We start from the raw sequence: 24,642 nt of genomic DNA, 5'->3' as shown, positions 1-24,642 counted from the left end.
ACTTGTTAGAGAAGTTTTGGAGTTTGTGGGGAAGTTGTCCTTGTTCTTTCTCTTGCCTTTTTTTTCTTTCTTCTTTCTTTAACTTTATGTTGAAAGACTGATTTATTTTGAATAAGACATGGCCAGCATCAGAAATAAAATTTCAAAACTGGGCCTAACAGATGAGCTTAAGCTTAACTAAGGGAACTGATATCTTAGTGGTATTTCTAGTCTCCTAGTTTAAGAGCACACAAGAATAACTTTAAATTTGTTTTTAGTGTTAGCAGCTATGAAAAAAACCAAAGCTATCCTACAGATTGGTCTGATGAAGAGTCCAACAATCCCTTTTCTTCCACTGATGCAAATGGAGATACCAATCCATTTGATGAAGATACCTCTCCTGCAATGGAGGTGAGAGTACGTGCCCTCTATGACTATGAGGGCCAAGAGCAAGATGAACTCAGCTTTAAAGCTGGTAAGTTTACAACATTCACTTACTTACTACTTTTCAAAAGGAAAAATGGAAGGAAATGAGTGAAGGAGTTTTTTCTCTTCAGCATTTATTTTATTAAGTCATTTGTCTTTCTGAATGTACAACTCCACTTACAGGAGCCTATCTAACCCATGATCCATCTTGGCTTGTCCCCCACCCTTCATGGTAGTGCTTCTTGGTATCCCCTGGTTGGAAGTGCTGATGGCTAATCTGTCTGGGATGTATTTTTTCTTTCTTACCATCTTGTAAAATGAGGAAAATGAGCTGCAGAATTGATAATCCTTTCGTTCTTTTCTCAGTTGGTGACAGTAATAGCTGCTGCTTTTAGCTGCCTAGAAATACACTAGTCCTACAAAATTTAAAAATAAGTAACTAATCTTACAATTTCCAATCAATTGATACTTTTTTCTGTCTAAACTGGAAGTGTCCCTTTTTTTTGGTGTATATTTCTCTGCAGTGTTAACTTTTTAGATTGAAAACTTAGTCATGGACCAACACAGAATTCTTTCTCTCTTCCTGTGTGCTCCCTACTCCCCACCCCTTCCTTATCTAAGCATAATAACTTGTCCGTCTTTACCTGGTTCTGTTTTCTTGTGTTATATTTGGGATATACTGACTAGACAACTCCCTTTTCAAGGCATTTTTTCCTTTGAGCCTTTGAACCTGCTCCTTTGCACTTTACCTCATTGCTGTAGGAGCTGAGGGAAGAGAGTAGAACCAGCTGGCAGGAGAAGCACTTTCTGTAGCACATTTCCATCCAGACAGGCTTGGTACAACGGTATGATGGCTACATGCTGATGAGCTGCTGCTGTCTCCAGTTTGTCTGGGCTGGCTTTACCAGCTGTTGTGGCTGAGCGAGTGCCTGGGCATCTTGCTCAGCCCCAGAGCAGGAGACTTCAAGTCCTTTAGTCTGGGAAGCCTGGAGACCGCACCCTCTAGTGACAGAAGATGAAATCAGCACCCTGTCCTTGCCTTTCCAGCTCTAATTCCAGGCAACTGTGAATACTGTCTTGCCCAGAGCTGTGTGTTCACAGTTGACTCAACAGGAATTCCAGAAGTAACATCTGTCTCTTGCAAGATTGTACAAGTAGTTTAAAAAAGCCCAAACAGAACAGTTTGTGGGAACGAGACTGGCAACCTTATTTATCTCCTGTCTTCTCCCCTTTGTTCATGGTTCAGTCCGTTCTCCCATGCTGACTTGCTCCAAGTCAGGGGACAAACACAATTTGAGCGTTGAAAGGAAGCTTGAGACAATTTCAGTTCCACTTTCCCTGCAGCTGAGGCTCATAAGTGTGCTACTTCATCACACCATCTACAGTGAGTGTTAGATGGGTAAAGTTAGTGGCTAATGGCTAACAGTATCGTAAACAAGTTAATGATGATAGTTAATGAGTGACTGTTAGCATTCCATACTGTTTATGGGGGGGAAGGTGGCTGTCAGAGATACTTATTTCCAGACGATATTCTAAATGCTGTCTGTAAAAAGAGTCTGGTCTTAAACTTCTAAGCAATAACTGAAACTCCAGTCAGTGGTGGTGCTTCCCCCTCTTTTAATTATTTCCCAGCTTTTTTTATTAGTGAAATTCTTCATACAGCTGTCTTTCCCCTGGCCCCCCCCCCCCACCTTCCCTCTTGGCAGACAAATATTGTAGGCTTCCAGAGGAAAAGAATGAGTTGGTTCATTTGTTAACTTTTAAATTGTACCCTGATAGTAGGACAGTAGTAACAAAATATCTGAAGTTTTCACTGAAACGCACAGGAGCTAAAATTTATCCTTCATTCAGTAGACTTTGGTAACTGCTCCTTTTTTTTCTTAGCAGGCCATGGCAATCAAATAATCCTCTTGAAATACATGCTTTATGCCTGTCAAGTTACAGGTGTGGCATTCTAAGGGTTTACAGTAATGGAGGCTGTGACAAAACTATGCAATGTTTATATACTGAGATGTAATGGTTAAATTCAAAGTTAGGCATTCTGTACTTTATTATTGGTTGCATGGCTTGCATTAAACTATTTGAACCATGTGGTTCTCAATACGAGGTCTTTGAAATAAAGTACAGCAAGTATGAACTTTAAGAGGTATGTTGGCTTAACTTAAAAATAGCTTAATATTCTTAAAGGAGGAGCATTGAAGTGCATTATAAGACTAAATTATGATTGCATCAACTTATATGGGGGAAAGGGATCATATGCTAGGTCGTGAATACGCTGACAGAACCTGAATAATGGCTGCAGTGAGACACTTTAGTTTTTATGCAAAAGTATTAGTGTGACTAGGCTTACACCAAGCATACAAAAGACTAAGGGGAGAAGAAGGAAAGAAAAAACCACTGGGTCATGCAGGAGCTGATTGAAAATGTGCTCACTCTTACAGTGATTATGCGTAGACTCCTAAGCAGCTGTCAGTAGAGGATTAATGTATTTTGGGGATCTGTTTAAATAAATGTATATGGATAGTCTCAGACTGGATTTCCTTGGGTATTCAAAGTATTTGCTTATAAAGCTCTTGTGATCATTGCGAGGCCCATGGTATAGCATATGACATGTTCTGTCTAATGTCCATCAAATGTACTTTGTCAGGTGAAATTCTCTCCTTTATGTAACTGCACATATTTTCCCCCGGGAGACAAGTATTGTAAGTTTCCAGAGATGAAGAATAACTCTGTTCATCTATATTTTTATAGGTTTTATGTTTGTGTAGCTGCATGAGGCACAACCATGTACCATATGTCTAGCTCACCCTAATGCCATGGTTGAGAATAGGTAGCTTTAGTAAATATAGACCATGTGATGTTGGACAAAACTTGTTATTGTATATGCTATCTTTATCACAGTTGTAAAAGACAGTGGGTTTTGTTGTAACTTCTATTGTGCAGATGACACTCAAGTAATATTTTCATAGACCTTCCAAGTCCCAGCTGTTAACACAAGTGCAGTTGCATTGGTATTTATTGTTGAAGCATTGTGGCTTTGATAGTCATTATTGACTCTTTATTAAAACACTCTTCACAGAAATAGCAAGGTAACTTGGAGTTGTGCACTTGCCCAAGCTACAGGGCTAGCAATGGTGGGAAGTTCTGCAAGAAGTATCCATAAGCAAAGTCCATCCACAATGTCCCTTGTTTGTTATGCTCCTTTATTAGTTATCTGGTAAACTCATAAACTAGAGGAGATGAAACTTTAACCTTTTTTAGATAAGAGTTACTGCTGAAGATACAAATCTGAGAAGATTTATTATGAAGGTTGTCCATTTCTACCAACCATACATAGTTGCTAAGCTAGCTCTTGTTCTTCTAAATTACAGCAGGACTTCTACAATACTTTGTAGATTTACAGCTGTTCAGAAGGACTGTATTAAGTGGTTAGTATCATCAGCATTTATTTCCCATTGCTAATTAAGATCAAACACAAATAAGTTGTACGTGGGGATATAATCCTTACTTGAGGTGGCTGTTTTTGCCTGTTTGTGGTGGTCATTTGTTTGTTTATGTATAGCATCTTGGAGCCTGCAGACTTTCTAAAGCCAAAATATTTCCTGAGGATGTAGATGATCATATGCACAGGGTAGTCAAAAAGAGGTCATATTGTAGTTTATAAATGTCTGAGGGATTAAAGGGATATATTAGTTCTGGTTTAAAAAAAAAAGCAAGCTATCTCTGGTAATCAGTGTAAACTTCTGCTGTGTAAGTTAGGAAGCAAACTCTGAGCTTCCAAACTTCGGAGCTACAGCTGATCATCATCTTTGTAGCAATATAAAGGTGGAACAATAAAAGGGAAAGTTAAATTGTAATCCCTATCTAAAAAGATGAGGAAAGGAGAGAGATGACAGTGTAAGGTACAAGATTCTTTTAATCTTTCTGTATCACAGCCTAGCAGTAACGTATGAAAAAAATGCAACGATAATTCAAAAGGATTTCATTGCCATGTTTTAACTGTGTAGTATTTTCCTCCTTCTGTCCCAGGAATTCTTGAACGTATATTGACGATAAGCCTAACAAAACATTTATTTCACTTGCATTGACTGTGTTGAAGGCCATAAATCTAAGATAATTCTGTTTGTTTAGTGGTAGTTATACTATCTTTTACTGTTCACGCTCTAGATATAAGGGAGTCTTTGATCTTCTAGTGAAATTAAATCATACTAACTTTAAAAGTTTGCATCTTTCATTGTGATAAAAGACAAATGCTGCTATTGCCTTTTTGAAATGCCATCAATGTAATGTTTTAGTTTCAAAGTAGCTTCTTTCTTCCTGCTATCTTAATGCCTATTGGGAGCCTTTCATCCCATACATAAATCTATAAGTGGCATTCTTTGTATCAAAAGCGTGAAGACTAGAAAGGGAAACTCTCTACTGGGGCTTGGGGTAGGCAGAGAAGAAAGGTGAACAAATAGATAACTGATGCTGTTACCTTCCCATTGTCACTAAAAGACTACAGCTTTTATTAAATATAACTTATTTTTCAGGGGACGAGTTAACTAAAATGGAGAATGAAGATGAACAGGGTTGGTGCAAAGGACGTCTGGACAATGGACAAGTTGGTTTATACCCAGCAAACTATGTAGAACCAATCCAGTGACAAAGGAGAAAGTTAATACAGAAGTGCTACAAAAGCGCTATAGGCCTGTACAGTATATATCTACAGTGAGGGGAAACTGAATGATGTATAGAGTGTATATATTTTAACAAAAAGAACTTGATATTGAAATCATGGTGATTTAAGGACAAAAGATAGAACTAAGAATTTGACGTTGTTTTCACAACTTCTACACAATGCAAAAGAAAGGGGTTAGGCTGAAAAAATAGTATGATAAGGAAAATACTTTTTAAGCTTTCTCTTACCACATGTTCTGTTATTGTGGCTCTTGAACATTGCGTTTTCTATGCTTGTGCCTCAGCCTACCCTGGGTATGTGGCTTATGCTCACTTTTGTTTAATCAGTTATTTTAAGTGACCTTCAGTAACTTGCAACTTGAATTTTTAAGATTATTACAGTTAATTTTCTATTTGTTCTTAGCAATGTCTGAAAGATGCAGTATTTTTTTATTTAAATGCTATGTAGTTAAGCACCTTTTTGTATGCTCAGATTTATCAATTAATACTTAAATTATGATATAGATTTAGTCAGCAGTTGACTGAATGAAAACTCTTTCCATGTTGTTATAATCTGTTGTCAGCATGGCTTGAAGTTGTAAAACAAATATTGTATTTAATAAATATCTGTTACAGAAGACTATTTGTAGCAGAGATCTGCAGGTGTCATAGGCTGGGATTCTATTGTGAATGCTGTTTATGCGTTTTGACACTTCAGTGAGTTTTCCAGCTAGATCTTAAATAGCACTCTAAAAGCAAAAAGATAAATCATATATAAGCCCCAGAATACTAGTTACTTCACTTTTGCGGGGAAAAAAAGTTTTCTCCTTTAGATGATTTCTGGTGATTTGAAATGTTAAATGTATGAAGACTAATTTTTTTCAAACAGAGGACTGTAAAATAGACTAAATTGCTTTTTATGAAGAGGCTCTCTATGCTGTGTATATGTACATATAATTTGATATTCCAAAATATAAGGAGCATGGCTATTAGTTATCAAGCCTTTTGATGTGGATTAGATTTAGACTGTTTAAGAGTTTAAATTATAGGTATATTTAAATCTGCTTTCGTATCATATTCGTTACTGTACCATAGACCAAGTATTCTGTGATTAGCTTTTCAGAAATACAGTAAATACACTAATACACTCAAATCTGTATTTGTGAATAAATTTGTGGGTCAAAATCTAAACTAGCATTAGTCCTTACATGGATTATTGTAGCAGAACACTGTAAAAACTACATTTGTTTGCAACTGCAAGTCGGTCATATGTAATAGTGTCAAATAGTATGCATTTGTGACATAAAACTGGGCTGTAAATTACAGCAGATTTGTCTTTAAAAAAAATTAAGCATCAGGTGAGTAGATGCGCTACTTTAGGAAGCTACACTGTAATGAAGTTAAATCTATTTTGAGATAACAAACACTGTTGATAGTCTTGGACTTCTTTGCTTTTTGAAGTTAAGGATATATTTAGTCATCGTTTTCAATGATTCAAAATGTGCAAGCTTAGAAAGTGGATGTATGTATGTGTCTGTCAAGGAAAACTTACCAGCATAATTGTTCATCCACAAAATGGTTACTAAAATTGTCAGGAATTACTGGTTTGGGTCTCTGTATTGTAAAATATTTTAGAAAACAATAAAATCTGTTAATCTCTTAAGTACCCAGAATGTACCTCTTACTAATTCAATTTGTATGAAAATATTTTTATGAAGCAAATAATCTGTGTATTTCTTCGCAACTCAAGGTGACCAAATCTGCATTGTCTAGAAGAACTATAAAGGAGAGCATGCCACAGTAGCATTGTGCTGTTAGTGAGAGGGAAGGTACAGTGCACTGGGGCTCTTGGCAAGACATTTCAGGAAAATGTTTGTGGAAGAAGGGGAAACTTCCATGTTGTCTTCTGTGGGGTATGTGAAATCTGTGATGCTGCTTTCTATGGTGTAGTCAAGTCTAATGCAGCTTGGGTGAGCAAAGATGTTTTTGTGTTTAAATATAATGTCTGAATTTTGTGTACCTGGTGAGGAAAAGGTTTTCTTGTTCACTGATAGTGATTAATGTAGTAGTTTGAGTAGCCGAAAGCTTGAATTTGTCTCCCACATCAGCAGATTATCTTTTAATCCGAATAAAGTATTAATTTGCTATGATGGTTGGCTGATTTAGTGAAAGAACCACAGAATCCTTCAGAGTGCAGGAGGCCTGTGGTCCAAGTTTCTTTTTAATGCATGGTCAGCTGCATTCAGGGCTTTGGTCTAGTCTGGAAAACTTCCAAAGAGGGATTTCATAACTTCTCTATGCAACCCCTTCTAAGGCTTAATTATCTTTATAATGATTTCCCCCCCCCCCCCCCTTATACCCAGTTAGAACCTGCCCTATTTCAGTCTATGACCATTGTCTCATTCTCCTGCTGTACTTGGCTGGAGCCTGACTATCTTCTTGGTAACCTCCTTGTAGGTACTGGGATGCTGCTATTAGGCCCCCAGAAGCCATCTGGTACTGGGGGGGTGGGAGTAGAGGGTGTCCAAAACTGGACGTGGTGTTCCAGAATACCAAGTGGCAGAAGATAAAGGCAAACTTCATGTTTATCAAACATTTTTAAATTAATTAAGTATTTTAAGAAGTTATTTGTCTAACAAGTGTAATGAATAGGCCATTCTAAGCGCCTGAAGCTCTTACTATGCTTTGTCCACTTTAATGAGAAATTCAGGAAACAGAGATGGGTTAAGTCAAGTGGAAATGAGTAATTTCATCCTCATCTTGAGTAGACACCCCTTTACCTTACACAGGCCAACTCAGTTTTGAGCTTTTTGCTCTAGGGGCACAGAATGGAATTTATAGAGTTTAAACAGCTACTTCGTAGAAGAATTTAGATTAGAAGGGACCTCTGGCCAGCCGGCCAACCCTTGCTCAATGCAGGTCCAATTAGAGCAGGTTGCTCAGGGCTTGTGCAGCTGGGTCGTGAACATCTCTAAGGATGGGAGAGGCTGTGGCCTCTCTGGGCATTGTGTTCTAGTAGTTTCTTGCCTTCATAGTGAGGAAGTTCTTATTTATGTGTAATCAAAAGTTCCTGATGTTGCCTCTTGTCCTTCCATTGCGCACCTTTAAGAGGAGCGTGGCTCTATCTTCTCTGCACTTTTCCATCAGGTAGCTGTAAACAGCAATAAGGTCTCCCCTGAACCTTCTCTTCTCGAGGCTGAGCAAACCCAGTTATCTCATCCTCTCCTCACATCTCATGTGTTCCAGCTCCCTAACATCATCTTGGTGATCCTCTGCTGGATTTTGCTCCAGTATGTTGATGTCTGTCTTATACTGGAGTGAGGGGATGGGAATGGGCACAGTACTCCAGGTGCTGTCACACAAGTGCTGAATAAAGAGGAAGAATCACTTCCCTTGGCATGCTGACTACACTCCTGGTAATACAGCCTGCTATGTGATTGGCCTTTTTTCCTGCAGGGATGCCCTGCTGGCTCATGTTGTTCACTGGGAGCCCCAAGTCCTTTTCTGCAAAGCTGCTTTTTATCCTGTCAGTACCCAGCCTCTCCTGTCAGGATGGAGTAACTCCATGCAGGTGCAAGATGCTGCATTTGTCTTTGATGTTCAAGAGGTTCCTGTCAGTCTAATTCTCCAGCCAGTTGAGGTCCCTCCAGCCAGTCCTGCTCCCCCCAAGTTGGTATATCATCTGCAGACTTGCTGAGAGTGTGCTCTGCTCCATCATTCAAGTTTTTATAAAGATACTAAGTGCTATTGTCCTTAGAGCTTACCCCTAAGTGATTTCAGTTGCACTTTGTATGCCCAATTACAACCCTTTGAGCCCATCAGTTAAGCTAATTCTCTATACATCTAGTCCATTTATTCAATCCACATCTCATGAATTTGGCTATAAGGATGTTATGGGAGACTGTCAAAAGCCTGACTACAGTTTCAGGTCAGTAAGTACTGAAGCCTATTGAGCAACAGTAGAGAATTATTATAAGTTCACCCTGGGTTTAAGCAGCTATAGTTTACTTTCAGAGGGTTAAATTTACAAGGTATAAACAGAGCATATGAAGACTGGGATGTCATTTCTTCTTATCCCCTCCTCTCTTTCCTTTAAATTCTGAATGGGGTGGGCATGTCTCATGGCTTTCTAGTGTATTTTTGCTTGTACTGTTTGAGTTACCTGAAAGTTGCTGTAACCTTAAACATGTTTCAACCTTATAGTGTGAAAATACTTGCCTTTAGCATAGCATTCCTTGAATGCTTTCAAAATACGGAGTTTATTGTAGGAGAATAGTTGGTTTTTTTAATCTGTATATTTGCAGTGATTACATGACAAATCAGGTGCTTTTGTCTTTTTTTTATTCTAGTATCAGTGTTTATTTCTGGTCACTGATGCATTGATGGATTTGTCTAGTTAAGACAAGGTAGCAAGAGCCTTTTCAGAAAAATTATAAACTAGTTTTTCAGAAAAGGTGCTGAAGTAAGCAGCTCCTGACGCACAGTCCACAGTAATATAAAATTTCTCTTAACTTTCTGCTTCTGAGGCTGTGAGAGCTTGACACCTTTTTTTCCCCCAAACTGCCCCTTAATTTACTTGTAGCCTACAATGTGAAAATCTGTATAAGATACAAACTTGCTGTATACATAAGATTCTAAAAGCAAAGCTATACGCTCAGTGCAAATGTTATCCGCTTTACTTCGGCAGTATAACACACTTCTGTTGCTATTATCTGTTGCTGAAATGTTTGTGAAGTTGGTCTGATGTATTAAAACTGCTTTTGCTGTGACTGATCACTACATTGTTCTAATATCTTTTTTTCTTCTGATCAAGTTTTTATTCATAGCACTTGCAAAGCAAAAGCTAAAGCAGGTTTCACAATTGGAGATAAATAGAAATACTAAGTCTCCTAAAGAGGAAATCGCTGTAGACAAATTAGATTGTTTTTTATGAATCTGGTATAAATTTCAGTGGGTTTTTTTTTAAATACCTCTGTGCATATTTTATAATTTTATAATACTTTAAAAGAAGACAAGGGAGAGAAAGAGTGGTACACTGAAGGCTGGATGTCTGATGGCAATACCTCCTGTTTTTCAAAAACAAATGCAACTCAAGAAGATGAACATTATTAGGTTACGCAATCATTTTCTTTTGCCAGCCTTTCCGGTTTGGCAGAAAGATGTTTATTCACCTCAAAACATCAGGGAGCTTGCTAATCATGGCTAAAAGTATACCTCGTGGTCGATTTGGAGAGAGTTGCAGATTCTGACCCTGAAATGAGAGAATACGAGATATCCTAGATATACTGGTATACTCTTACTTTCTCATTTTGCTTGAACTAAAATATAAACTGCAACTTCAGAACCTAAGAAAAGTGGTGTAGTAGTTAACTGCAGTAAACAATATGTGTCAATGTGTTTGACGTGGTAGTTTACCTGATAATGCTCAGTGTGCATCACTTTCAGCCTGCTATTACTTATCTTCCTTGCGTTAGAAGTTCAGATTCCTGTGTGATACTGTATTAATGACTTAGTGCAAAATTTTAAACTCTAAATGCTTCTTCAAGCTTCTGTTCAGGCAAAAGTACCTACATACATGTGAAAATTTTACTGAGCACCTGTTCACATTTCAAAAGGTGTAACCTCATCTCTTAGACTGGTTGTACTAGATCAGATGAGGTCTGTGCCAGTGATGTAGTGGATGCTTTGGGAAGAGCATAGGAACAGGACAACATATAGTGGGTATTTTAGTCACAGTATTTTCAGCTTTCCATGATTTGCATCTTGGGTCCTATGCAATAAGAGAAACTTAACTCTGTCCTCATGATTTTGAACTTTCAGTTCACTGCTTTGGCAACAACTGCACACCAAGGTGTTGTTCATACAGATCTAAATGAAGCAGCTCAGAAAAGAGATCCTGGAATTAGTTCCAGAAAGAGAACTAGTAATGCTCTTTCTAATAACTGCTAGTTCTGACCCCGTTAGTGTAGTTCAGGTTCTAATTTTTGTTATTTTGCATTTGACTCTGAAATTCACTTGCTGCTCTATGTAGTCACTCCGTACTGTACGAGACCCTTTTGCAGCTCTTCAGAGCGCATTTTCACTTATATTATCCTAAATAGTTTATCAATAAACTGCAACCTTTCTGTTCACCCTTTTTGCAGCTAAGTATCAAACACTGCAAGTCTGAGCATGAATTCCTTTGGGAGGCTCCCCGGTAACATCCAACTCTTTTTTTCTTGTAGTCAGTAATTAATGATCATTCCCCCTTATTTTCAGGGCAGTTTAGTTAGGCTTTTATGTGGGGCATTAACAAGAACTCTGTGAAAATCCAAGTCATCAGTTACTTCAACTCAACAACTTTCAGCCTGCCCAATCTGCAGCTCCCCGAGGTAGACAGTTATATTAATTGTGAAGTACCTATGTATTATGATGAGAGAGACTTCTAGAACCTCCAAGCAGGAAACACTCAAATATATTCTGATTGCCCTGGCATAGATGAAATTGCATCCCGTGACAAACGTAGGTAGGTTTTGCAATGGGATATTTCTAGCCATAGCTTTGTGAGTCCCTTGCATTGCTAATACAAAGGGCTTTACCGAAGTACAGCTAAGAAGAGTGTTTGTGGAGGGGTTGTTTGTAAGTACCAATATTGCAACTTTTTGGCTTTGTCCTGAGTTAAAATGCCATGCTGTTGAAATAGAGATTATTTTCGAGAATGGAAAGCTCCAAATAAACCTCACCTCCGTGAAGTGGTGATGCTTCTTGATGTTATCAGTACAAACAATGTGTTAGCACTAAATAAAAGTATATTATTGATGTATTGAACTCGTTGAACCAGTTTTTAATCTAGTTCAACATTATTAAATTTCATTTCCATATTGTGGGAGTAGCCATTTGGATGCTTGATCTTTCTCGTTCTTTTCTAGAGATGAGATAGAGACAACTCTATGCAGTCACAGCTGGATGCAGGATGGATGCTACTGCCTATGCTTGGACATCAAGCCAGCCAAAGAGCCAGAGAAGAGGCAGTTCTTGGGGAGATTATCCTGAAAGGTTATCCTTCCTTCCTTTGTCTTAACAAGTCCTAGGGGAACTGTCTAGCAAGGTCCAGGAGCCCAAAACTCTCGCTGCAGTATCTGTGTAGGTGGGAGAAGGAAAAAGCATAAAGGCGTTTCCTATGCAACATCAGTTAGCTCACAGAGTGGCTCTGGCAACCAAAGATTTGGTATCAACAGAACTTAATAGGGAGAACCCATCCATTCCCTGGGTATATGGATGGGGGTACTAGCACAGAGAGGAGGGGGCTTTGGGATGTCTCTAGTCCAGCCTCCTGCTCAGAGCTGAGTCAACACTGAACTAGGACCAGGTTGCTCAGGGCTTTGTCCTGTTCGGTCTTAAAAATCTCCAGGGACAGAGATTCCACAGGCGATCTGATTCAATGTTTGAGTCTCATTGTGGTGGGGTTTTTTTCCCCCCTGTATGTCAAGTTGTGGAACTGTTTTCTGGGTCATTAGCAAGAATAAGAGCCCTTGTTTTCTGATATGTAAAATAGCAGTGTCCCATTCTGGTGTGATGACAGTCAAAAAATTGCACTGCATTTGCACCTGATTAGAGGGTGCATAATGCACACAGTCCTCCTAGGGAATGCTGTACTTGCTAGGCATTTGGTTTTGAGGATACCGTTAGAGTAGCCTTTCTCCATATGTATCTTTGTTAGACTAGCTGGCATGAAAGCAATTTTTAAATTGTTCTGTGTGCACTAGGAATACAAATACCTGTGTTTTGGGCATTACTGGAAGTCATTGGCAAGACTTGACATTCTTATGCTAAGGCATAACTGACAAAGCAGCAGTTGTGGCCCCTTCCCTCTACTGCTGCCATTCTCTCGCTCGCTCTCTCTCACTCGCTCTCTGTGCCTGCCTTCTTCCTGCAACCTACTTAAGCCACAAACTTGCTGAAGTACAAGAGCCTCACCTGTCCCCAGGAAACACTCAAACACTCACCACCTCTCTGGACTGATGGTTTTCCTTATTTAGACTCTAATTTGGTTCTGCCCTGGGGAGGGCAAGGTCACTGTTAGGGGAGAGTAGGATGTGGAGGATGTTTCCAAAGTATTTTGAACAAATCAGATGCCTTCTTCATGGACAAAGAAAATGGCTCCACAATATGTTCTGGATGATGGGGGCAGAGAAAGAACATGTGCTTTTAGACTTAAGGCCTTAAAGCCTTAAAGACTGCTTGCCAAGATGAAAATCTGCTAGGGATTGAGCATACTGGCAGCATCAGACCAGGGGAGTCAGTCTTGCTCACAGTGCTGGTCTGCTACTGAGTAAGGACTTGCACTGCATGTAACAGCTGCGCAGTAAAATAGAGGGCACCCCAGTGTCCAAACTATTCTGCAACTAACCTTGAAAGCTACAATATTTGTTTGTTTTATCTACTCAACATGCAGAGCAACAGGTGAGTTATGCACACTGCGTTTTCAGTAGCAGAGATGGACTAGCTCTCTCCTTCCTTTTACTGTTACTTGCATTTGCTATATCACCTTTCTTCCACAATCTAGAGGCTGCTCTAAGATTTGCCTCCAGGACCCTCTTCTCTCTCTTGGGTTCATTAGCATGTGCTAAATGTTTTTCTTCCATCTTGTCTAGAACTCAGCTAGCAATCAGCTGAGCTTGCAGTCCACAAAAAGAATCTGTCTAACCTGTGTATTCACATAGTTAAATCCCAAAGTATGGCCTTGGGATAGAGTTGCTGTGTGAGACAGAGTAGGAACAATATAATGTACATTTCTGAACACTATCAAGGACTGACATGTTTCCTGTTTTCCTGGATGGAGACTTGTGAGTTCTGTGTCTGAAGTGGCTATGAACAACTAGCAGCTTTTGACATCCTGACTCAGGGGGATTTCCTGGAATTGGAGGCCAGCAAAAGAAGTGCACCTCAGATCCCTGGGTTTGCTGCAGTAGCAGTCCCCTAATTGAAATTGGGCAGGAGCTAGCTGCCCTTGTGTGCTGTTGCTTGGGGAGCCAATGGTGTGGCTGGGGGGAGTATGAGCATGTACCAAGGGAAGGAGGATATGGGGCAATAGATAAGGTCATCTTTTTTTCTAAGATCATGCCCTGTTTTGTTGGTGGTGGTGGTCCAATTAATTGCCACGATTGTACCTCTCCTGCTTCTTTGTTAGAAAAATAGTATTTACAAAGCGGAAGTAAAGCTCCCTGTTTTCCTTTAAGGAAATATCTTGGCAGCTTTTACTCCCCATGAGGCCAGCGGCTCTAGGCTACGATGGTAATCCTCCTGCAGTCACATGGGATCTGGCAAGCATCTCTGGAGGGGAGTATGTTGTAAGGAGCACCTGTCACTACACAGGCAATGTCTTCCTGAAATGGAAACCTCACTTGCAGAGTTTTGGTTAAGCACTCCTGACTCCAAGTGATTGTACTTGCTGTCTTGAGGCTACAGGTGCTACAGACAGGTGTGTGTGTGGGGGTGATTATATTTGTTGCTATGGAATAGCCAACACCTTCATGCCTCCGCAGGCTCAGATATTTTAATTCTAGTGCTAATGGCATTTGGCTATATGCATACAGATGGCTTCTTGGACTACTATTCTATACTGAGGTCAGGCCCATTCCCTGTGATAGAGCCAGACAGAACAAAGTTGATCCGGGGTAAAGAGATTGCTGTCCTGCTGCCAGCAGCAGGTATCCATATGCTGAAAGTAAGAGTGAAATGCTCATGTATTGAGTTGGTGTAGCTGTGATCCATGAGTGACTCCTAGCAAGGCCCTAGAGGCTCAGGGTGTGCTTCTCTGATTTGCAGAGCTAAAGGCCCAGTACAGAAGAACAGCACGCAGCATGTGTCCCAGCTATACACCCTCAACTCGCGCTTGACTGAAGACATTGACTGAGCCAGCAATGTGCACCATGGGCAGAACCAAGACGATAGTGGATCTGAGCAACCTGAATTAGTACCTGGCCAACTGGTGAGAACTGGGGGCTGATAGGTTCTATTGGGAAATGGTGAACCTCTTGTTCTTGGGGCATTGAGGCTGATGTAGTTTTGAGGAGGAGGAGCTGGAGCTAGATTCTTATGCCAAGCCTTGAACATGACTATTCTAAAGGCCCTGCTTTCAAGAGAAGGCTGGAGCAGATGAGGCCCCTCCAGAAGCCCCTTCCAGCCTAGACTTTTCTATAATTCTGTGATTTTCCTGTAGAAATAGTGGCTTACTCTGGTTGTTCCAGATATGCAAAATGATGTAGTCTTACCAGGTGATGACAGGGAAATGGGTTGGACTGGACCCAGCTCATATATGTCATAAGAGTAAAGGATACAGCCTTCATGGTCTCAGACAAAGAAGAATGCCAAGATGTCGGACTCTGAAGATCCTGCCACAGATCATCTTACCACAACATGCAACTGAGCTGAGCTCTGTAGACACAAAGTTGTCTTTGCATTGCTCTGCGCGGTCCACTCTTAAGCATATACGGCCTTGAGTTCATTGCTGGCCACAGCGGACCCTGACTGGCCCCTGCAGGGCCTGGGCAGCATACCAGCCAATATTCCAGCAAAATGGCAAAGCAACGTGCCCCATATAATAATCCTCCCCCAAAGTGGAGTGCTAGGGAGACAACTCTGATGCACGCTCTCTCTATGCAACCTAATTCACTCCTGTACAAGTGGCTCAAGGCACCCAGAAGGTTTTGAAGTAGGGATACCAATACATAACAAAGTTCTTGACATATTTCTATTATTGTTTCCTGTTTTGAGTTTTTTGCTTTTGAAAGCAGCAATTAAAATCTGCAAACTTTTTATTTGTTTTTTGTACTGACCTCTCTGTCTCCAGTTCTGGACTTTAATGCTGGTGAAAAGAGAAAACAATAGTTTTACTGACATTTTTAGAGTGCTTGAAACCTGTTTGTGGACTCTAAGAGCAGAAAAAGCGTAGGCACAGCGCTAACAGTGTACGTTTTCACCTGTTCTCAAAACCAGGGGAAGGCGCCTGTGTTGTTTCTTCGCGGTGCTTTACAGCCACGGCTGTGACAGACCTGCCCGCCCCGCCCCACGCGCCTTGCGCCGATCGCCCCCGTGGACCCTGCCGCCGACGGTTATTTCCCCCATAACAAGGCTCGGTGGGGCACAAACCTGCCCCGAGGTAGCCCGAGGGCCCCCTGAGGCGCCGCCTCACCCCCTTTTCCCCCACTCCGTGACGGTTTGGGTCCTAACGGAAGGTGCTGACGCAGCAGAGCTGCGCGTCTCCAGGGCAACGCGAGGAGGAGGCGGGAGGGGGCGACCCCCCGCGCCGCGCCGCGCCGTCGCTTCCCGCTGTGGCCGCCGCAGGCCCCGCCCCCCGCGGTGAGGGCGCGCGCAGCTCCCCCCCCTCCCGCGCGCCGCGTGCAGTGCCGTGCGCGCGCGCGCGCTGCGTGGCCGGCTGGCGGGCGGCGCGGCGCGAGGCGAGCGGCCGGCTGGCTCTGCTTTCCAGCCTCCCCCGCACCTGCTCCTCCGGCGCGATGTGCGAGCCCAGCAAGCAGGACATCGCCGCCATCTTCAAGCGGCTCCGCTCCGTCCCCACCAACAAGGTAACGGCGCCGGGACAGGGCGTTGTTCGGCCGGGGCCGGTGGGGGTGGGGGGGAGGCAACGGCCGGACTTCGCCGTTGTGACACGTCGCACTGCCCGCGGGGCGGGGCGGCCCCGCCCCACCCCAGCGCGGCGGCGCCCGCCTCCCGCAGCCCCTCCCCGGGGGCCCCTCGCGCCCCCCCGGGCTCTCCTCCCTGCTCCGCCGGCGGCGGGGGCGGTCGGGACCGGCCGCCTAGCCAGCGGCGGCTGCTGCGGAGCTCCCCGCCGTGAGGCGTCGCCGTGGCCTGCGACGCCCCATGTCCCTGCGGGGGGAAGGAGAGCCCCGGGGGGAGGGTGTCATTTTGAAAGCGCCCCCGTGATGCCGCCGTCTGGCCCCGGGGCTCTGCTCGCCTCCCTCAGCCGGCGGCACCCCGGTATGGCTGCCCCGGAAACGGAGGAGAGCCTTTCTCGCCTTTCTTCCTTTCCTCTGGACGGTGTAACGCGTTGCTGGCGCTGCAAACTTGAGTGACGTGTTGCGCTGTTCGTTTAGGGTTAAGCTTTTAACTGGGGGAGTGAGCTCCTTTCAGGTTCCTGGGGTCCAGGAATTGCTAGAGAGAGGACTAACTTAGAGTAGAACTTGGTTTTTTTTTTTTTTTAAAGTAGTGGTGAGGCAGTAGAGTGCTGAACGTATTTTTTTCATCAAATAGGTCAATCACAGCACAGTCACTTTCAGTGGCAATAAAGTTTGATGCTTTCTTATTGCACTGGACTCATCTAGTAAGGTTTTTAACTTTTCAACATTATAAAGCCTTTCTTTATTATTTATTAAGGTACTCAGTAGCTAATTATGAACTTATAAGTGTTTCAGACTGCAAAGTGACATGACAAACTGTTGAGGAGCAGAGCTACCTTCAGCAGTTCTGTGCTCCTATGCTGCTTTTTAATGCTAGCTCCTTGGTTATGATGTGCTGTGAACATACTGATAAAACATACTGATAAAAACACCTTCTTTTTATTTGCTGGAAATACAGCTCTGGAGGTCTTTGGTGCAAAATTCACTGCTACACTTTGAATGCAAATCCTTAATATACTGGCTGTATACGTGTATCTGTCTTCTCAGGAAGTGGAGATCAGAGATGAAAACTCATCAGTCAGTTTCTAACACAAGCGTTCTTACAGCTTGCCTTCACAGCAGAGTGAGAGGTCCATCAAGGAGAGTCAGAAAGCACATCTTCTACAAGCTCCTGAAATTCACTGGCACTTTGTCTAAGAGATTGAGTAGCATTGTAACACTATTGTGATGCTTTTTTGCAATTAATATCACGAGAGAATCAAAAGATATTGCTAGTGAGGATGGAAAATCTGGCAATCAAGTTGAGTAGTTCTCCTGTACTGAACTCATTGTTACTATGCTAGACTTGACCCGTGGTTGCTCAGGCATACCTGTCTGACCTTGCAGTCATGACAAGCACTGTATTTCTTAGTACCAGTGTTGACAAAGTAATACTGGCACAGTTTTCTCCTATTCAGGTTAGGTCAGTTTGAAAGAAGTAGTTCAGATGCAGTTAACTCACATTAACTCTGCAACGAAGTCCTATCTTGTTGCTCTCTAAAGACAGGAAGGAAAGAGGGAGAGTAAGGTCAACAGCCCATGTCCCACAGATTTCCTGTGTCCACGTATCCAAACAATCTTCTTAACTGAAAATTGTTGCAGCCATCATTTTATCTTCTCATGTTTGGTTATGTCTTATTTTGTTGTCTTTCTTGGTGTATTCTTCTGATTCTGCTTGCATTCTTTATTTGTAGGGCTTTTCTACTGACATGGGAAAGAAATGCAAATATTGGAAAGATTCTCTATTAAAGGCTTATTAAATTCTTTAATTGTGTTGTGTTGTTTATTTATACAGTTTAGGAAGAACTAGAATCTTTTCAGTGCAGCAGCTAGGCTTACTATTTATCTACTAAGCAGGCATATATATTTACACTGTGCTAGGTACTCTGCAGTAATTCTTAGTACAAATGTGCTTAGGAAAAAATCTGATTTAAATAAACGTGCAATTTTTAGATTATAGTGTGTTAAATTGCTATGTGAATGATTGTCTTGAGATTAACATGTATAACTTGGGTTTAGTTTGCTTTATTTTTTTTTAGCACAAGAAATAGCCTTTTGGAGTTTTTGTTGTTCTTTGTGTATTATGTAGTGTAGAGTTGACTGACAATATTTAACAAAAATGTTGCAATTATTAAATAGGATGCATCTTGTACCTCTAAAAAATGTTCATAGACATCAAGCTACCCAGTATTGTTAATTGAACTGCTTGTAAAGCTTACCTGTTTTGGAGACTTGCATCCTGATGCTGTTGCTGTACAGTCTCTTTTAATCTAGCATGAATCTGTAACTCTGAAAAGAAATAGTTTTTGATTCCTTTCTCTCTAGTTCTTTTCTCATGTTGGTGATAGTGGTTGTGTGCCTGGTTGGAGAGCCAGATAAAGGATCTGAACTGGTGGCAACCCAACTGTTTGTGTGTCTTGTGGTGATGCTTTATTGCAGTTTATTTTGTTTTGTTTTGGCCAGTGTAGAATATAGTATACACTGACTGACTTAGGTCAGTTTAAGACTTCGACATTTCCAAAATGGACAGTCCAGCCTTCTTCCTCTGGTAAACATTGCTGTTCCCTCCCTTATATTGGCATTACTGATCATGTGGCGGGGTAGTGAGTTGGACCTACCTTTGCTCTGATTCAAAGCAATTTTGCAGGACTAGTTTCCAGTAGGATAACAAGTGTGATTATTAATGCCAATGCAAGAAAAGGGGGAGGGAGGTGAATCTGGATACAGTGGCTTGTAACTAAGGCAGTAGCTGCTCGGGTTTAGATCACCTTTGGCCAGTCATGAAGCTTACTAGGTGTTGACTAGTTCAGTATTCACACAGCATTGCAGTGGTCCCACGCAGTGGGGAATGGCAAGCATGAGGAGATGCCCTTTTGGCAACAGCCCCTGTATGTGCCAGGTTAAAAGTGTCTATGTAACCGTGACCTGAAGGAGAAGTTTTGCATTTCAGTGAATGTGCTGATCCTGCTCACCTCTTCTGAAGTGCCAAAACCAACATTTCTCTATGCTGTGTATTAGTACATTTCTATATCTAGCAACAATAGATATTATGTATTTATTTATTTGTTAACATAGGTATCTTGTATAAGGTGGATGTTGCTGATTTAATGACTGCTTGCTGCAGATTATATCCAGGTCTTTCTGTTTGCTGTGGTACAAACATGTTGATTATGCCTTTTGCTCTTTTTTTCAAAGTGACTGTTACTGAAGCCAGGCATTCCTGAAATGACTTGACACAAAATAAACAAAAATAATACAAGTATATTTTAAAAACAATCCATTGTTTATCTTTCAAATTGATTTCTATAATTAGTTTGATAAGTTCCATTTTACCTAAATCACTACAGAAAATACACTTTCTTTGTTTTTAAGATGGAAACAATTTCATAAGGTGTCTCTGAAACCTGATTTAATTCTAGTTTCAGTTGCTGTTACAAGTTGTGTGATAAAAAGCATTTAAAAAATTCTCAAGGAAGGATAAGCAAAATGAATGCAAGTATTAAGTTAATGAAACTTGTTTCTGTTTCTGTTGCATAACATGATGGAAATGGCAGCTCTTACATTATTTTCACAGGAGAATTAAGACTTCGTTGTCTTATATCACAGTTTTAAAAGCTAAATTTTTATGTATATGAATAACTTTCCCAGGTATCTGGCTAAGTAGTTTATACAGAGTTACTTCTATGTGAGTGGAGACACTGAGCTATATACTGCTTTGTGGCAGTTAGTTTTCCAGGTGATGCAATTAACTTCTAAGCTGATGAAATTAAGTGGTGCTTACAATTGTATGAGGAAGAAAAAGAATTTTTAGGGATGTTTATTATTGAACTTCTTAAACTTTTTTTTATTTTTAAATGCCTGCTGTTACTCAAGATTCTTTTTTTCCCATTTGAGCTCGAGGGAAATTCTGTTACTCAGAGTAGTATTGTAAGTCTGTTTTGCTCTCTTGTACTGGAAACAAGACCAGAGCTGTTTTATTACAATTGTCCTAAAACAGAATCTTCTCCTATTTTGCTGTCCCTATCCTCCTTTTGGCCTTACAAGAAAAACCCTGAAAATAACCAATTTAAAATAAAGATTAAGCTAATGTTTATAGTGATTATTTAAGGAACTATTTCAAATAATGGAGAGGATGACTGTATTTAGAGGAAGAGAGAATGAGTTCTGACTACCAAGGCTATGAATGTTTTTACAATACGATATATGTGAAGAGTTACTCTTTTTTCTTTTTCCCTGACAAACTCTCTATATGTCATTCTGCCATCTATGCTTATTTCAGGGAGTCCCTCTAACTTTTCCTTTTGTTAGTTGTTCTTGCTGCTTCTCTCTTCTTTCATATGTCAATGAATGTTCCCATTCCTACATACCCTTGTGGGATACATAAATATTCTTCATTCTCCTTTCCTTCTTAAAGTGCTGTGTTTAAGGCTATATTGAAGAGGAAGAATAGACTTAGCACACAGAGTCTGTGACTTCCATGCTCTCTCTTTGTGTTACAGATTACTAGCCTGACTGAAGCTGACTTAAAGTGTTCATGTTTAGGAAGAGCTGATGTTGGGTCTCCTGGTAAAAGTTGCTTGTGCCTAATAAATTCGGACAGTATAAGCTAAACAGGCACACACTAAAATGAAGAGCTTAGCCTCAGACTGCTCCTGGGCATGAACTTGAAATTAATTTGGATGGGTGATGCTCAGCTGAGCTGAGGATAAACTCTGGTCTTGTTTGGGTAGCATGTAGACAAAAATCTCTGCTTGGTTGTATAAATGGAGCCTCTAGCAAGGAGAGTTCTTAACTCTTTTTTTCTTTTTCCTTCTTTCTTTTTTCCTGTCTAACAAGGAAGTGCTGGCATTGTGGCCTGCTTGTAGGGCATTTCATATGTCCCCACACCAGGAGGAACCAATGTTTTTTTGTTTCTTCCTAGAGACAGCTAGAACTTTCCTTGGTATCTGAGAATGTATTAGATTTGTAAGATGTTAGAGGATAAGGTTGCAGATTGAAACTCCATTGATTTGAGCGTAGAAGCTTGTCTGTCTGTGGAGATGTTTCTTAATACGTATCTCTGAGTATATCTATAGGTGGATGCTTATACTGTGAAGTTAAAGTACTACTTTGCAGTCTTTCTTTATCCCACTGAAAGAGCATTAAAAAATAATGAAGTACTTTAGTATAAGAATAGATGTATTCACGTGGAATAGCTAGGAATAGCTGTTTCTGTTCAAATTCATGTTCTTCCTTGCATTTGAAAATTGATTTCTATCAGATAAATTTTTTTGTTCTTGCTTTTCTTGGCCAAAGAACACAATTCAGAATTACAGAAACATGACCTGAAAGCTGCACTCTGTAGACCTGCGAAGAATAATAGATGTAGACTTACAAATATCTTTTGTATTTTTAGCTAAATGTTAGGAATTTAATGTAGTGGCAGAGGGGAAGAAATTCTTTTTGCCTGTGCAGTAATTATGGGCACCTATTCTTTTTAACCAACCTATGTTATGAACAGTCAAAAGGTTGTTATATCAATATATGAGTGGTGTATCATGCAAATAGTCATGCCTGGAATCACAGAGAGCTAGGCTGTGTAGTACGCAAAGTGGACACTTTCTTCACACAGAGGAATTTCATTGGCTTGCTGTAAGGATCAAGAACTCTATAGTAAGGATAATATATATAATGTCATTAGCAATGGTGATACTGAAGTTGCATGTGCATACTGCGAAAAGAGCAGGTTCAGTGGTATCATCATGAAGAGAGGCTGCTCTGGTGAAAATATTTCTTAAGAGCTTTGTATTTCAGTAGTGTGGGAAGTATTGTGTTAGATGTGTGCTTGAAGTAGGTTGATACAGGTTCTTCAATCCACTGATTCTCAGCTGATGGTTTATGTGTGCTGTGATCACGGACAGAAATCAGAAATGCATGAAGCCTAGTCCTGTCCATTACTGCAGACATACAAGCTTGGGCAAATTGTGCAACTTCTCCTTTCTTACCTATGAAATTAGGGTAATATGAAGGTGTCATGTCAACTCAGACCGTAAGGATGAGTTAGTTAATTTACGATCGCTGTGAGGGTAGCCTAATACAATTACAAGAAGTGGTTACGCTTAAATCCAGTTACTGATCCTTATTTTCTTTCAGGTATGTTTTGACTGTGGAGCGAAAAACCCTAGCTGGGCAAGCATAACATACGGCGTTTTCCTCTGCATTGATTGTTCAGGGACCCATCGATCACTTGGTGTTCATTTGAGTTTTATTCGGTAAGTGGTTTATATACTTTTATATACTTACATACTTTTATAGTAAAAATGGTAAGAATTTTGTTGCAATCTTTAACAGTGTTTTAGAGGTAAAAATACATTCTTCTATTAATTACTGATCCAGACTTTAAAAAATTTGCATTGGCTATGATTTATTTGATAGCTACTTGGGAATTAGGTAAATAGGCAGAGTTCAGTAGAATTTGTACCATGCAACCATTCACATTGCCTGCTTAGGCATACCTGTTACGGTATGTTGGTCTTAATGGTCATCTGACCCCACAGCAAGCCAGTTTAGAGAGCTAAATAGCCTTCTGCCAGTTTTGCTGCCTGAAGTAGCTTGCTGTGGTGTCACCAGTGCTAGTACTGGGCTAGGGAGAGAGGGATTGCGTGTGAAGGGCTACCCCCTTTGATGGCAACTGTTTGGTTGTCTCAGTCATACTGTAAAACTGCAGCCTGAGCTTCTCACATTTCGGGTGAATGTCCTAACGCATGGTGTGTAGAGCATGTCTCTTTTTGGCCCAGTAAATAATTACATATTCAAAATGGAATGCTGTTGGAAATGAGTGAGAGCAATGCATCTGAGAATGACTTGCAAATAAGAGCAACCATCGCTCATCAACTAAATGAATATTCTTCCTCTGCTGCCTTTTCACTGTGTGAAGGAGGCTTACAAGAGGACTCTTAAGAATCCATTCCTGGTGATCACAGTATTAATCATCCTGATGTTCACTGGGTCTAAAATTTTTGGTGTGATATGGTGTATGAATCATCACTTTAGTCCTTACGTGGGATTGTCTTTTGCTGTTTATGAAGAGTTCAGATGTTGTTCCTGAAAATATATCTTAGTGGTGCTTTTTGAAGGGGAAAACCTATCTATCAAAGGGTAGATTTTCTCAAACTTTTGTATGTGCATGACTTTATTAATTGGTTCTACATATTGTGTACTGTTGCAGGGTTTTTTTTGTCTCTACAGTCATACATGATTTTCATCTTTGGGTTTTTTTTTGTAATTTCAAATGGCTTTCAAGATAACATTTAAATTATTTCCCTCTGCTTAGATCTACAGAACTGGATTCCAATTGGTCTTGGTTTCAACTGAGATGCATGCAAGTTGGAGGAAATGCAAATGCTGTAAGTACATCCTAGGAATTATATTCTGCTCCTAAGTATTTGCTTTGCACATTGAAGCTTGTTGGGCTTAGAAGCTATTGTTTATTCTTATTGACTCACGCCCTGGGATATTTCTATTTTTCTGGACCATTTCTTGCTCTCTTTTTCATCCCCCCACCTTTCTCATGCATACCCTCCTCTTTTTCTCCAAGCTTCTTGCAACCTTTCCATCTTGGTATAATCTGCAGATGTTTTCTTTTTTTTTTTTGTACAAGTCACTAATAAAATCACTGAAAAGAACAGATCAGGTTGCTGCTCAATAGGTCTGGTTTAACAGTGAAACATTGTTAACTACTGAAGGCTGGTTTTCTAGGTTTTCGAAACCTAGCTCACAAGCTTTTCTCATGACCATATTTCCTTACTTGCCATATGAAAATATCCTGCCAAACATCATATCACTGTCAAAAGTCTCACTGAAGTCAAGATATAACTGTTACCTGCTGGTATAATTGAAGTCAACATAGGACATGCTGCCCTGTCAGAGACAGGAAATAGCAGTG

The 24,642-nt window shown here is 40.7% G+C and overlaps 2 protein-coding genes across 13 annotated transcripts in view; both read left to right on the top strand.

Moving 5' to 3' along the window:
- Positions 1 to 6,730, top strand: part of PACSIN2 (protein kinase C and casein kinase substrate in neurons 2) — a 69,060-nt gene extending 62,330 nt beyond the window's left edge. For all 10 annotated transcript variants that reach the window (XM_064516519.1, XM_064516526.1, XM_064516554.1 and 7 more), the window contains 2 exons: positions 258 to 454; positions 4,938 to 6,730. In XM_064516519.1, the coding sequence (XP_064372589.1) occupies positions 258 to 454; positions 4,938 to 5,050 (310 nt within the window). In that variant the 3' untranslated portion in view covers positions 5,051 to 6,730. The remainder of the gene's footprint in view (positions 1 to 257; positions 455 to 4,937) is intronic.
- Positions 6,731 to 16,404: 9,674 nt separating this feature from the next.
- ARFGAP3 (ADP ribosylation factor GTPase activating protein 3) overlaps positions 16,405 to 24,642 on the top strand; it is a 36,986-nt gene continuing 28,748 nt past the window's right edge. Inside the window, exons 1-3 of one of the 3 annotated variants that reach the window (XM_064516505.1) lie at positions 16,405 to 16,628; positions 22,851 to 22,969; positions 24,031 to 24,103. In XM_064516505.1, the coding sequence (XP_064372575.1) occupies positions 16,560 to 16,628; positions 22,851 to 22,969; positions 24,031 to 24,103 (261 nt within the window). In that variant the 5' untranslated portion in view covers positions 16,405 to 16,559. The remainder of the gene's footprint in view (positions 16,629 to 22,850; positions 22,970 to 24,030; positions 24,104 to 24,642) is intronic. The other 2 variants (XM_026114087.2, XM_026114086.2) reach the window with 2 other exon arrangements.

The sequence above is a fragment of the Dromaius novaehollandiae genome, chromosome 1 (assembly GCF_036370855.1).
Source record: "Dromaius novaehollandiae isolate bDroNov1 chromosome 1, bDroNov1.hap1, whole genome shotgun sequence".
Lineage (NCBI taxonomy): Eukaryota > Metazoa > Chordata > Aves > Casuariiformes > Dromaiidae > Dromaius > Dromaius novaehollandiae.
Note: the sequence above shows the minus strand (reverse complement) of the source record. Positions and strands in the feature narration are given on the sequence as shown.